Source organism: Balaenoptera acutorostrata, chromosome 11 (genome assembly GCF_949987535.1).
Source record: "Balaenoptera acutorostrata chromosome 11, mBalAcu1.1, whole genome shotgun sequence".
Lineage (NCBI taxonomy): Eukaryota > Metazoa > Chordata > Mammalia > Artiodactyla > Balaenopteridae > Balaenoptera > Balaenoptera acutorostrata.
The window spans coordinates 89664339-89679092 of NC_080074.1; the positions used below are offsets into that span (position 1 = coordinate 89664339).

Below are 14754 nucleotides of genomic sequence, written 5' to 3' on the forward strand. Positions count from 1 at the left end.
GCCTATTCTCCCCCTCAGTTGTGGGCTCCCAAAGGGCCAAGATTCTATTTCATAAATGTTTTTATCTCTGTGCTTAGCATGTAGATGGCAGTCAAAAACCACTTTTTTGACATTACAAAAATGTTTTTTTGTTGAAAGATATTAAAGAAAATCTTCAAAACATCAGAAATCATCACTCCCTATCCAATGACTTAATACAGCTATTTTTATTTTTGCACATTGTTTTTAGTTCTTATTTATAACATTCATGTGACTGGCATTTTTGGAGTTCATTTATTCATTCATTCATTCATTCTTTCAAAAATAATTGATAAAGCACCTATTTGTCTGGCACCAAGCTAGATCCTGGGAATAAAATAAGTAGGTAAAATGAGTTCACTTCCTACCTTCCTAGAGCTTATGACTAGCGGGGGAGACAGACAATTATTAAATAATCATAATAAATGTAAAATTACCATTTTGATAAGTGCTGCATTACTACAAATATATTGGAAAAATTCTCACCAATGAAGAAGTCTGAGACATTGAAGGAATGGTGATTAAGCTTAGATCTGAATGCTGAGAAGCAGTTACATGGAAAAAAAAGAGTATTTCAGGAGAGAGAAACATCATGATCAAAGACCTCATTTCATGAAAATGGAAGGGAGTGTGAAGACATGGTGTAAATAAGGAGACCTCAGTCTGGATACTCAAGTCTTTCTTCAGAGCACGAAGGCATTCTTCCACTAAATCTCTGATTAATGCTTCCAACTCTGATTAATTAAGCATTAATCTCTGATTAATGCTTCCAACTTTGATTTCTTCCTCAAAAATAGATTTCTTAGGTTGGTGTTTTAGTTTGTCCTCTAAGTCACCTACCTTTCTTTCACAAATTGCTTCTTTACCTTTTTCTTCCACATTTTCATAGATTTTTCAAAAGTATCTTCTTTAACATGGATTTGGGTTTTTGGCCATTGTTTTCTTTCAATTTTATCCAATGCATATTTTAACTACACTCTTGCATTATTTTGCTTCCTTGAAAATCTTACTTATCATATTCTTATCTCTGTTGAATTTTTTCCCGTAGGATCTGTATTCATGTTTAATAAATGCCATTGAATTAAATATTAATATTTATTCTGGATTGCTGGTTCTGAAGTAGATCAAATAATCTACTGTATATGTGTTAATGTTCCTTTCCTTCACTGTACATATCAAATATAAATTTATTCTTTTAATTTATATAACTTTATAACATTTTATACTTTAATCTTGTTAATGTTCTTCTTCCCCTTTAAAGTGTAAGCTCATCAAGAAAAAAAAAGGGAGAAGACTCAAATCAATAGAATTAGAAATGAAAAAGGAGAAGTAACAACTGACACTGCAGAAATACAAAGGATTATGAGAGATTACTACAAGCAACTCTATGCCAATAAAATGGACAATCTGGAAGAAATGGACAAATTCTTAGAAATGCACAACCTTCTGAGACTGAACCAGGAAGAATTGGAAATATGAACAGACCAATCGCAAGCACTGAAATTGAAACTGTGATTAAAATTCTTCCAACAAACAAAAGCCCAGGACCAGATGGCTTCACAGGGAAATTCTATCACACATTTAGAGAAAAGCTAACACCTATCCTTCTCAAACTCTTCCAAAATACAGCAGAGGGAGGAACACTCCCAAACTCATTCTATGAGGCCACCGTCACCCTGATACCAAAACCAGACAAAGATGTCACAAAGAAAGAAAACTACAGGCCAATATCACTGATGAACACAGATGCAAAAATCCTCAACAAAATACTAGCAAACAGAATCCAACAGCACATTAAAAGGATCATACACCATGATCAAGTGCAGTTTATCCCAGGAATGCAAGGACTCTTCAATATATGCAAATCAATCAATGTGATACACCATATTAACAAATTGAAGGAGAAAAACCATATGGTCATCTCAATAGATGCAGAGAAAACTTTTGACAAAATTCAACACTCATTTATGATAAAAACACTCCAGAAAGTAGGCATAGAGGGAACTTTCCTCAACATAATAAAGGCCATATATGACAAACCCACAGCCAACATCATCCTCAATGGTGAAAAACTGAAATCATTTCCACTAAGATCAAGAACAAGACAAGGTTGCCACTCTCACCACTATTATTCAACATAGTTTTGGAAGTTTTAGCCACAGTAATCAGAGAAGAAAAAGAAATAAAAGGAATCCAAATCGGAAAAGAGGAAGTAAAGCTGTCACTGTTTGCAGATGACATGATACTATACATAGAGAATCCTAAAGATGCTACCAGAAAACTACTAGAGCTAATCAATGAATTTGGTACAGTAGCAGGATACAAAATTAATGCACAGAAATCTCTTGCATTCCTATACACTAATGACAAAAAATCTGAAAGTGAAATTAAGAAAACACTCCCATTTACCATTGCAACAAAAAGAATAAAATATCTAGGAATAAACCTACCTAAGGAGACAAAAGACCTGTATGCAGAAAATTATAAGACACTGAAGAAAGAAATTAAAGATGATACAAATAGATGGAGAGATATACCATGTTCTTGGATTGGAAGAATCTACATTGTGAAAATGACTATACTACACAAAGCAATCTACAGATACAATGCAATCCCTATCAAACTACCAATGGCATTTTTTACAGAACTAGAACAAAAAATTTCACAATTTGTATGGAAACACAAAAGACCCCAATAGCAAAAGCAATCTTGAGAAAGAAAAAGGGAGCTGGAGGAATCTATACTACAAAGCAAAAGTAGTCAAGACAGTATGGAACTGGCACAAAAACAGAAATATAGATCAGTGGAACAGGATAGAAAGCCCAGAGATAAACCCACACATATATGGTCACCTTATCTTTGATAAAGGAGGCAAGAATATACAATGGAGAAAGACAGCCTCTTCAATAAGTGGTGCTGGGATAACTGGACAGCCACATATAAAAGAATGAAATTAGAACACTCCCTAACACCATACACAAAAATAAACTCAAAATGGATTAAAGACCTAAATGTAAGGCCAGACACTATCAAACTCTTAGAGGAAAACATAGGCAGAACACTCTATGACATAAATCACAGCAAGATCCTTTTTGACCCACCTCCTACAGAAATGGAAATAAAAACAAAATAAACAAATGGGACCTAAAGAAATTTAAAACCTTTAGCAAAGCAAAGGAAACCATAAACAAGACAAAAGACAACCCTCAGAATGGGAGAAAATATTTGCAAATGAAGCAACTGACAAAGGATTAATCTCCAAAATTTACAAGCAGCTCATGCAGCTCAATATCAAAGAAACAAACAACCCAAATAAAAAATGGGCAGAAGACCTAAATAGTCATTTCTCCAAAGAAGATATACAGATTGTCAACAAACACATGAAAGAATGCTCAACATCATTAATCATTAGAGAAATGCAAATCAAAACTACAATGAGATATCATCTCACACCTGTCAGAATGGCCATCATCAAAAAATCTACAAACGGGGAGGAGCTTCAAGATGGCGTAAGAGTAAGACGCGGAGATCACCTTCCTCTCCACAAATACATTAGAAATACATCTACATGTGGAACAACTCCTACAGAACACCTACTGAACGCTGGCAGAAGACCTCAGACCTCCCAAAAGGTAAGAAACTCCCCACATACCTGGGTAGGGCAAAAGAAAAAAGAAGAAACAGAGACAAAGAATAGGGATGGGACTGCACCAGTGGGAGGGAGCTGTGAAGGAGGAAAGGTGTCCACACACTAGGAGCCCCTTCGCGGGCGGAGACTGCGGGTGGCAGAGGGGGGAAGCTTCAGGGCCACGGAGGAGAGCACAGCCACAGGGGTGCGGAGGGCAAAGCGGAGAGACTCCCGCACAGAGGCTCGGCGCCGACCAGCACTCACCAGCCCGAGAGGCTTGTCTGCTCACCCGCCGGGGCGGGCGGGGCTGGGAGCTGAGGCTCGGCTTCGGTCGGAGCGCAGGGAGAGGACTGGGGCTGGAGGCGTGAACACAGCCTGAAGGGGGTAGCGCACCACAGCTAGCCGGGAGGGAGACCGGGAAAAAGTCTGCAGCTGCTGAAGAGACAAGAGACTTTCTCTTGCCTCTTTGTTTCACGGCGCGCAAGGAGAGGGGATTCAGAGCGCCGCTTAAAGGAGCTCCAGAGACGGGCGCGAGCCACGGCTAACAGCGCGGATCCCAGAGATGGGCATGAGACGCTAAGGCTGCTGCTGCTGCCACCAAGAAGCCTGTGTGCGAGCACAGGTAACTCTCCACACCGCCCCTCCTGGGAGCCTGTGCAGCCCGCCATGGCCAGGCTCCCGTGATCCGGGAAAACTTCCCCAGGAGAACGCACGGCACGCCTCAGGCTGCTGCAACGTCACGCCGGCCTCGGCCGCCGCAGGCTCGCCCCGCCTCCTCCGTACCGCTCCCTCCCCGCGGCCTGGGTGAGCCAGAGCCCCCGAAGCAGCTGCTCCTTTAACCCCGTCCTGTCTGGGCGGGGAACAGACGCCCTCAGGCGACCTACACGCAGAGGCGGGTCCAAATCCAAAGCTGAACCCCGGGAGCTGTGCGAACAGAGAAGAGAAAGGGAAATTTCTCCCAGCAGCCTCAGAAGCAGCGGATTAAAGCTCCACAAACAACTTGATGTACCTGCATCTGCGGAATACCTGAATAGACAACGAATCATCCCAAATTGAGGAGGTGGACTTTGGGAGCAAGATATATTATTTTTTCCCCTTTTCCTCTTTTTGTGAGTGTGTATGTGTATGCTTCTGTCTATATAGCTTTGCTTTTATCATTTGTCCTAGGATTCTGTCCATCTGGGGTTTTTTTGTTTTTTTTTTTTTACTTAAAAATTTTTTTTCTTAATATTTATTTTTTATTTTAATAACTTTATTTTATTTTATTTCACTTTATTTTATTTTATCCTGTTTCTTTCTTTCTTTCTATTTTTTCTCCCTTTTATTCTGAGCCGAGTGGATGACAGGCTCTTGGTGCTCCAGCCAGGCATCAGGGCCGTGCCTCTGAGGTGGGAGAGCCAACTTCAGGACACTGGTCCACAAGAGACCTCCCAGCTCCATGTAATATCAAACGGCGAAAATCTCCCACAGATCTCCATCTCAATGCCAAGACCCAGCTTCACTCAACAACCAGCAAGCTACAGTGCTGGACACCCTATGCCAAACAACTAGCAGGACAGGAACACAGCCCCATCCATTAGCAGAGTGGCTGCCTAAAATCATAGTAAGGCCACAGACACCCCAAAACACACCACCAGACGTGGTCCTGCCCATCAGAAAGACAAGATCCGGCCTCATCCACCAGAACACAGGCACTATTCCCCTCCACCAGGAACCCTACACAACCCACTGAACAAGCCTTAGCTGCTGGGGACAGACACAAAAAACAATGGGAACTACGAACCTGCAGCCTGCGAAAAGGAGACCCCAAACACAGTAAGTTAAGCAAAATGAGAAGACAGTGAAACACACAGCAGATGAAGGAGCAAGGTAAAAACCCAGCAGACCTAACAAATGAAGAGGAAATAGGCAGTCTACCTGAAAAAGAGTTCAGAGTAATGATAGTAAAGATGATCCAAAATCTTGGAAATAGAATAGATAAAATACAAGAAACGTTTAACAAGGATCTAGAACTAAAGAGCAAACAAACAATGATGAACAACACAATAAATGAAGTTTAAAATTCTCTAGAAGGGATCAATAGCAGAATAACTGAGGCAGAAGAACAGATAAGTGACCTGGAAGATAAAATAGTGGAAATAACTACTGCAGAGCAGAATAAAGAAAAAAGAGTGAAAAGAATTGAGGACAGTCTCAGAGACCTCTGGGACAACAATAAACGCACCAACATTCGATTTATAGGGGTCCCAGAAGAAGAAGAGAAAAAGAAAGGGGATGAGAAAATATTTGAAGAGATTATAGTTGAAAATTTCCCTAATATGGGAAAGGAAATAGTCAAACAAGTCCAGGAGGCACAGAGAGTCCCATACAGGATAAATCCAAGGAGAAACATGCCAAGACACATATTAATCAAACTATCAAAAATTAAATACAAAGAAAAAATATTAAAAGCAACAAGGGAAAAACAACAAATAACACACAAGGGAATCCCCATAAGGTTAACAGCTGATCTTTCAGCAAACACTCTGCAAGCCAGAAGGGAGAGGCAGGACATATTTAAAGTGATGAAGGAGAAAAACCTACAACCAAGATTACTCTACACAGCAAGGATCTCATTCAGATTTCATGGAGAAATTAAAACCTTTACAGACAAGCAAAGGCTAAGAGAATTCAGCACCACCAAACCAGCTTTACAACAAATGCTAAAGGAACTTCTCTAGGCAGGAAACACAAGAGAAGGAAAAGACCTGCAATAACAAAGCCAAAACAATTAAGAAACTGGGAGTAGGAACATACATATTGATAATTACCTTAAATGTAAATGGATTAAATGCTCCAACCAAAAGACATAGACTGGCTGAATGGATACAAAAACAAGACCCATATATATGCTGGAGAGGGTGGAGGAAAGGGAACCCTCTTGCACTGTTGGTGGGAATGTAAATTGATACAGCCACTATGGAGAACAGTATGGAGGTTCCTCAAAAAACTAAAAATAGAACTACCATATGACCCAGCAATCCCACTACTGGGCATATACCCTGAGAAAACCATAATTCAAAAAGAGTCATGTACCACAATGTTCATTGCAGCTCTATTTCCAATAGCCAGGACATGGAAGCAACCTAAGTGTCCATCATCAGATGAATGGATAAAGAAGATGTGGCACATATGTACAATGGAATATTACTCAGCCATAAAAAGAAATGAAATTGAGTTATTTGTAGTGAGGTGGATGGACCTAGAGTCTGTCATACAGAGTGAAGTAAGTCAGAAAGAGAAAAACAAATGCTGTATGCTAACACATATATATGGAATCTAAAAAAAAAAAAAAAAAAAAAAATGGTCCTGAAGAACCTAGGGGCAAGACAGGAATAAAGACACAGACCTACTAGAGAATGGACTTGAGGATAGGGGGAGGGGGAAGGGTAAGCTGGGACAAAGTGAGAGAGTGGCATGGACATATATACACTACCAAACGTAAAATAGATAGCTAGTGGGAAGCAGCCGCATAGCACAGGGAGATCAGCTCAGTGCTTTGTGACCGCCTAGAGGGGTGGGATAAGGAGGGTGGGAGGGAGGGAGATGCAAGAGGGAAGAGATATGGGGACATATGTATATGTATAATTGATTCCCTTTGTTATAAAACAGAAACTAACACACCATTGTAAAGCAATCATACTGCAATAAAGATGTTTAAAAAAAAAAGTGTAAGCTCCATGAGATAGTGTAATTCTTTGGTTTTGTTTACTGTTATATTTCATTTTACCTGTCAGATTTTTGACATTCGACAATTGGTAAAGAAATAAATATTCAAGATAGTGCCTTTATTTTCTTTGCAATGTTTTAAAACACAACTCTGTAATTTTCTGTCTCTTTTTTTGATGATACAAGATCCCATCAGACCTGTCAGATAGTAACCAGCTGTGGGTGATTTTTCAAATTTCTGCTTTTGTGATTAATGAATCTTTTCTCAGGTTTACTGTTTGAGAATAGGTTAATATATATAACTTCCAGTGTAATTCCGAGATTCTAGCAAGCATTCATGTTGTGTGACTTTGGTATACTCAGGAACATCTTCTCCTGTCACGTGGCTTGTTTTTTTTATCTCTTTATCAAGGGCTTTATGTGAATTTTTTTTTAAAGGAGATATCCTGGCTGTATCACAAATGTTTTGAATCAGAATCTCATGTGGGTGTATGATTGTGGTTTCTTTTTAAAGAATGTTTCACAGGTGATTCTGATGACCCGCATTTTTTTTTTTTTTTTTTTTTTTTTTGCTATTCAGAATAAAACTACAACTTCTAGCATTTACTATAATAAAGCTGCCATCACTAGCGAATGCAGTATTCAAATATTTGTTCTCATTCACTCTACTTCTTGTCCTACCTGTGAGGGTGTGAAAGATCTCTGTGCACCAAACACAAACACACAAAAAGCCATGCAATTGAGAGACAGTTGGTAAATTTGGTGCAGACTCCATTTCTGCCAGAGAGCAGGCAAACAAAATGAAGACATCTTTTAAATGGGCTTTGCTTTCTCAAGTTAATGTCAGCGTTTCTTAATCCATTTCCATGGGCTTGAAAGAAACTTAACACATTCTGTAATATGTTGTCTGACAATTGCAGCTTGGAAATTTTCGATTAGTTCTATTTCTTCAGCAGTATTTTAATGAGAGGTTGGAAGAAGATGTATCAAGTGCTGATAGTCAAATTAGAAATTAATAAGGTCTGGGAAATATATGACTTAATACATGAATGACAGATGTCATGACAGCATAAGCTCTCCATCATACTAGACTTTAGGCTTGAGTAACATGGTCCAAATTGGTTTTGGTTCTTGTTTTAAAAAGAAAGGTATTAAGCTTTTCTTCTTATTTAGACTATTAATTTCTCTCTTCCTTTTTCACCTCTACCTATTTTCTAGTCACTAGTTTTATTGCATTACAATTACCTGAGCAAATACTTTTTCTTCTTTTACATATTAACCATACCTTTCACTTTAAATTTGTATGGATCATATATTCTAATCTTAACCACAAATGCATAGCCACACCTTAACAGTGAGTACTCCCATTTTTTTCCCATTTATAGTTTGTTCCATTGTCATAAATTCATAGGTGATTCATTGTTCCATCATTAGTATAGAATGTGAAAATTGTCAGTGAAAGGACCAGGAAGTGCTCAAAAATAACATCCTACTCAATTAATACAATGTTAGTTGAAAACACAGCGGCAGAAGAATTTTTTTCTCCCCTTAAATATGTGTTTCACGGTCCACTCCGGCATCACTACTTAACGGTTCTAAGTTCGCTTCGTTCACGGATTTTCTTTCATTTTCTGATGCCTTGGTATCTTTTCCTTGATATTTTTTCTTCATAACAGAAATTAATACAACATATAAAACAAGGGCTGGGAGTTTTAAGCTTGTAGTCAAGCCAAAGAAAGTATTTCTGTGAAAAGAGAAAAAAAGTCAGTTTTTACTTGGAATTGGGTAAAACACTTTACAGTGTTGTTCTTCAGTATGCAGAAGGCTTTAAAAAAATGATGTTTGAAATCTTACATAAAAATATTGAAGTAGCAATTTCAGTGATTCTTTTGATTGGAGCATAAGAAGTTTGTGATTATTTTTAAAGGACTATTAACCCACAGAAACTAAGGATGGTTCATGATCTGCGCAAGTGCTATCCGTAAAATAAGGTATATTTGGAATGTTCAACTTTCTCAGAGACAGATTAGTTCATGTGTAATGAGAACAGATTATAAAGGAAATGAACTGCCTATGAGATAATCAGATTGAATCCATTTATATTGAACCAGGAGCCAATGTTTACCTTATAGGCTTGCTGTCTATGAAGCCCTGCCCTGTGGTCTACTGAAGATTTTTCACAAAGCCACATACAATTACCTAGTACACATGGTCTATTCCAGGGATTCTCAACTTTGATTGAACATTAGAATCACCTAAGGAGATCTTAAAACTCCCATTCCCCAGGCCACATCCCCTGACCAATTACATCAAAATTGAAATAAGTACTTCAAAATAGAAATTAGCAATTTTTGGGAATTCCCTGGTGGTCCAGTGGTTAGGACTCCATGCTTTTACTGCTAAGGGTGCGGGTTCAATCCCTGGTTGGGGAACTAAGATCCTGCAAGCTGCATGGCACAGTCAAAAAAAAAAAAAAAAAAAAGAAAGAAAGAAAAAAGAAATTAATATTTTTTAAAGCTCCTCAGGTGATTATAATGAGCAGGAAAGATTGATGACCACTGACCTGGTAGGTTGGGAAGCACTCACCTCATAACATTATTAACTAAATGTTGAGAAGCTTTATGCAAAAGATACTTTGAACAATTATTAGGTTTAACTGAATGGAATTAATTCTATAACTTTGAGTTGTTTACAAAGTTTTTTAAATGGTAGCTATAATTCCTAATATTATTATGACACTGAAAATATCTCATTCTTTAGTAATTAACATAGTCAAAGGAAAAAATCAATTAATGAAATGTATTTATGACAACTTACCCATATAATGTGGAATTGTATATCCGACAAGACCCTTGCTTCCCATAGTTGTTGACAGACCACTTCATACAAGCTCTATCAATCAGAGCCCCAAAATATATAGGAGCTGGAATTCCTCCTGCAACATGAGATGAGAAGATGTCAACCCAAGGAACATGTTTCAAAGGAAACAGTGATATTCCACACTGATACATTTTGGATTATGTAGAAATTAAAAATTTTGGAGGACTTGTCCATTGATTTGGTCTAACTCTACTCAAGAATCAAGATTATGAGGAATCTCCGAAGCTCAAATCACATACAATAGCATAGACATCTTTTATCTACCCTCACCATGCCAACACACTAGGGAAGAAGGAAGATTATATGCCTGTACATTGTTCTTCGTATAATGCCAATTAACTTAAGCCTGGTTGGTAAAAAGGAGAATGTTGTCAGTAAAACATAGAAGTTATATTGGTTCATATGTAATTTTTCTTAGGCAAGGACAGCTAGAATAGCAGGAGTAGAGTTATAACTTCACAGGGAAAGGGAAAATCTCTCAGCTCAATTGCTGCAAAGCCAAGAGATTTTTCAACTCGATTTTTAAATAAATTAAAAGGTGAATGCCAACCCTAGGACCTCCTCCCCAGAGAAGCACAGGCCCAGCTTCACTGAGTGCTAGGCTCCTGGTAGACTGTGTTTTTTTTTTGTTTTTTGTTTTTTTTTTTTGCCTCAGGGCTCCACTCCCACCTTCTTGGAGTCATGAAGCATTTTCTCTCCATTGATTGTGTTCATTTTTAATACCTCTTGAAGCAGCCTGGGCTGTCCAAGGGCCTGTGGTGCTGAATTTTGCTTCTGTTGATGTTCTGATCATAATGATGCCTAGGTCTCTCCAGTGGCCTGTACCTAACCCAGTGTTTATTCGTAGTGTATGATTTTGTAGAATTTGAGGATTTTCAGGAACACACATGTTGTCTTAGAGCAGAAGTGCCCATCTGCTTTTACTGTTATTTTAATAAACTCTGACATTGACTCCTAGTTCTAAGCATTGGTAACTTGACCAAATTTTAGAGATATGCTAATTTTCAAATTTTATATTGTTACATAAAAATGATAGTGATTCATAGTTTACAGTTTTGCCAATTCCATTTACTTTTAATCAGTCTCAATTTTCTGAGAGTGAGAAATCTTAGAATGTCAAGGAACTGGTGTCTGAGACGAATATATCTGAGGAAAACTGGTACAGAGAAACTGGATTAGGAATTCACAGGTTTCTACAAATCTAAGCCATTCCTTTGAAAAATGAAAAATACGTGCCAACAATTTATTTTTCTTATATAAAAATAGCACTGGTTTGATCAAACTTAATGAATTAAATGTTTCAGGTAACAAACTTGGTCTTATATTATTGAAATTTTAAAACTTCAGGTAACTTGTTTTCCAAATACCTATTTCAGTTTAATATACCTTCTACAGTTTACATTGTATTCAGACAGTTGTTTGTGACTGGACATTTGGTCCTCAGTGTGTATTTTTCCCCTAGAAGAGTTAGATTCCATTGGGCCACATACTGGACGTATCAAAATAGGATGCTCACAATCAGAATAGCAGAATTCCTTTTTTTCTATTTTACGTCTCTAGAGGAACTTCTTCTATTCTCAATCTCATTTCAGCGTATCAGAAGGAGTACTAGCTCCCCAAATTCTCTTTCTATCTGCTAACTTCTATGGCTTAGATTCTAGGAGTGAGGCATCTCCATTGGATCTAGAGGAACTGCCAGGATTGGACAGAGAGCTACAAAAGACAAGGTAGAAACTTTAATGCACATAGCTAACTGAAAGAAGGCAGTCTGAAAAACTACTTACTGTATGATTGCAACTATATGATCCTCTTCCATAAAGTCTGCACTATTCCTGCCAGCTGGAAATAACTATCCTCTTTAGAACTCTTAGCACTTTGTAGCTCACTCACAGCTCTTGTCATCCTGCAGTACCTCCATCTTCTCCTTCTCTCCCATACCTTTTATATTTTCTCCTTTTACCTTTGAGGATCTGTGATTTTCTCCCAAATATACTTCTTGGACAACTGCTCCATTGTAATTTGGCCATAGTTATGCTTCTTTCTTTTGCTTGAAAGAGTCCCAAGGGTTGACGCCCTCCCATTTCCTTTTCTTTCAGCCATCAGTGGTTGCCTCCATGCCATGATCAGTTGCCTACCCCAGTTCCTAGAGCAATCATGTCCTTTTCCTACTTCCCAGGAATAAGCATATAATGTTAACAGGTCTTAAAAAGAGGTAGCACAGGGGTTAGGTTAGAAGTTGTTAAGCTAACAACAGGAAACTGTATGGTATGAATGGCAAATGGCAACAAGGGGAAAAGGATAATTTTCTAAATCTTGTACTAATCACCTCATCTGAATATTTAGAAATAGGCCTTTAGCCTCTAGATTCTATAGTATTACTATTTGACAGCAACAACAAAAAAACACAACTTCCTGAGCTTTCTTTCATTCAGAGCACTCCCCATTCCAAGATGCTCAGTTCGAGAATTTTAGTGCCCATGAAACCAAGCAGAACCCTGTGGGCCTCCGCAAGTACAAAGGTCCCTCCATGTCCCCTGCCTCTTGTTTGTAGAAAAGATGAAATCTCCCAGGATTTCCTGAGTCACAAAAGAGCAAGCTCAAGCAGTAAATGATTAGGACAACAGAGTCACAGAATCTTTCCAGTGTCTGATGTACATCCCTAAGTTGTTTTACAGGTACTATAACTGCCACCAAAGAAAAAAAGCTAACCGCCTAATGACCAGACTATAGCCATGCCATAAGCTGCTCCATCTATGGCTAGCACAATTCTAAGAACTGGCTTCAGATAATGGGATTAACATTATTGCTCATGATAATCTATATTTTGTGGGCATCAAAGTAATTGTAGTTTGCTCTGCCTGTATATGTAAGTGGGCAACTAAAATTATCAGCAAAAAGATACTACAGATCCATGTCGACATCTTCCACTTTAAGAATACAGTGCCCTATGTCGGCATGAAATTATAGAAGATGGACTTTCATCCCTAATCCCATGGAATGGAATGATGTCTGACAAGCAGCTCTTTTACTCCTTTTCTGTTTGTCTATTTCTGTTCCCCTTAAACCTTAATTATAAAAATCAGATCACTAGGTAACATTTAACCTAACTCCTGTCTTGTGCTCTACTTAATGCACACCATGCCTTGCCTAACCTGTTGATTCTTTTCCTAGATTAAAAGAAGTAGGAATGAAGAATTAAGTAACTAAAAAATGATTGACTCTCTATCCCCAGTGCCCCCTTAGCAATCTTGCAAGCAGACCATACGGGCAAGATAGCATCCAAAGGAAGATCAGGAGTAGTCAGCAGGTCTGCATGAAGTGAAAAAATGATGCATCTGACCTCCTACCTTAATAATTAACTGAGATTATTTCCCCTTTTTCCCTTTAAAAACCATCATGGCTGAGCAGAATCTTCAGAGATGGTTTTGGGATGATTCTGCCTCCTCCCTAGATTGCTGGCTTTTCTGATTAAAGCAACTTTCATTTCTACCAACACTTGCCTCTCAAATATTGGCTTTTGAACACGGAACAGCCAAACCTGAGTTCAGTAACACCCATTCCCTTTTGCATTTTAAATTTCTATTAAAGGTTATCTGCCCCAGCCTTAGAGAACTAGTCTGAGGGACTGTGAAAGTCCTCATCTGTTGTTTTACATAATCTCCCAGGCCTCCTGAGCTGTTTTGGGCATTACCCCCCTCAGCATAGAAGGAAGGTCCTACACTCTGCATATGGGAAGAAATATTCCTAAGTCTTAAATTAAATTCTTGGAGACCACTGATCTTTGTTTTAGAAAGGATATAATACAAATATGATGACGCCTTGTTCTTACAGATTGATTCTAAATAGAACTGACAATGAAATTCTCTTTTAGGTCATTTAGTTCTCCTTTATCTCATTATTTTTCATTTACCACAAACATAAAAATGATATTTTACTTATACCTATTTAAAGGAACTTTCTGATAATTGGAAATCAATTACATTCAGTCTTTGAGCTTTGACATGAAAATTTATACCTGGAATTTATCATCTACGTATTTATCATACCTAGTGTTCGAATAGTTAGTGAATGGAAACCCATGGCAAGTGATTTCAGTTCAGGTTCAACATTTCTGAAATAAGATAAAGGCAAAGCAACATTAAGCATCTCTAAAATACCAGATTGAGCTAAATATTAAAGCATTTCTCAGTGTTGCTCTTCATGATCTAATGAAAATCCTCAAGTGAAGAGCGGATATTATTTAAAGTTATATTTTCAGTTGTTTTAGAAGGCAAACATCTGAATGATATTAACAGTTCTTATTTCTTTACTTATTCAATGTGTTACAATTTCAAGACAGTTTTACAAACATTTCCACATTTGATCCTTAGGAAATCCTGAGATAGTGGTTGGAATAGACTTTATGATATCTATGAAGACAGTGATTTCGTGTGATCTGTTTAGTTGACACCTGCCATATGAGAGAGCAAATACTTTTATGTAGGTCTTGGTCTGAGCAGAACTCTTTTTACTACTTTATT

The 14754-nt window shown here is 38.0% G+C and overlaps 1 protein-coding gene across 1 annotated transcript in view; it reads right to left on the minus strand.

Annotated features, from left to right (window-relative positions):
* Positions 1-7452: 7452 nt before the first annotated feature.
* SLCO1B3 (solute carrier organic anion transporter family member 1B3) overlaps positions 7453-14754 on the minus strand; it is a 75846-nt gene continuing 68544 nt past the window's right edge. Inside the window, exons 13-15 of the mRNA XM_007194817.2 lie at positions 14281-14345; positions 10172-10289; positions 7453-9098 (exon numbers count right to left, since the gene is read on the minus strand). Of these exons, the coding sequence (XP_007194879.2) occupies positions 8903-9098; positions 10172-10289; positions 14281-14345 (379 nt within the window). The 3' untranslated portion in view covers positions 7453-8902. The remainder of the gene's footprint in view (positions 9099-10171; positions 10290-14280; positions 14346-14754) is intronic.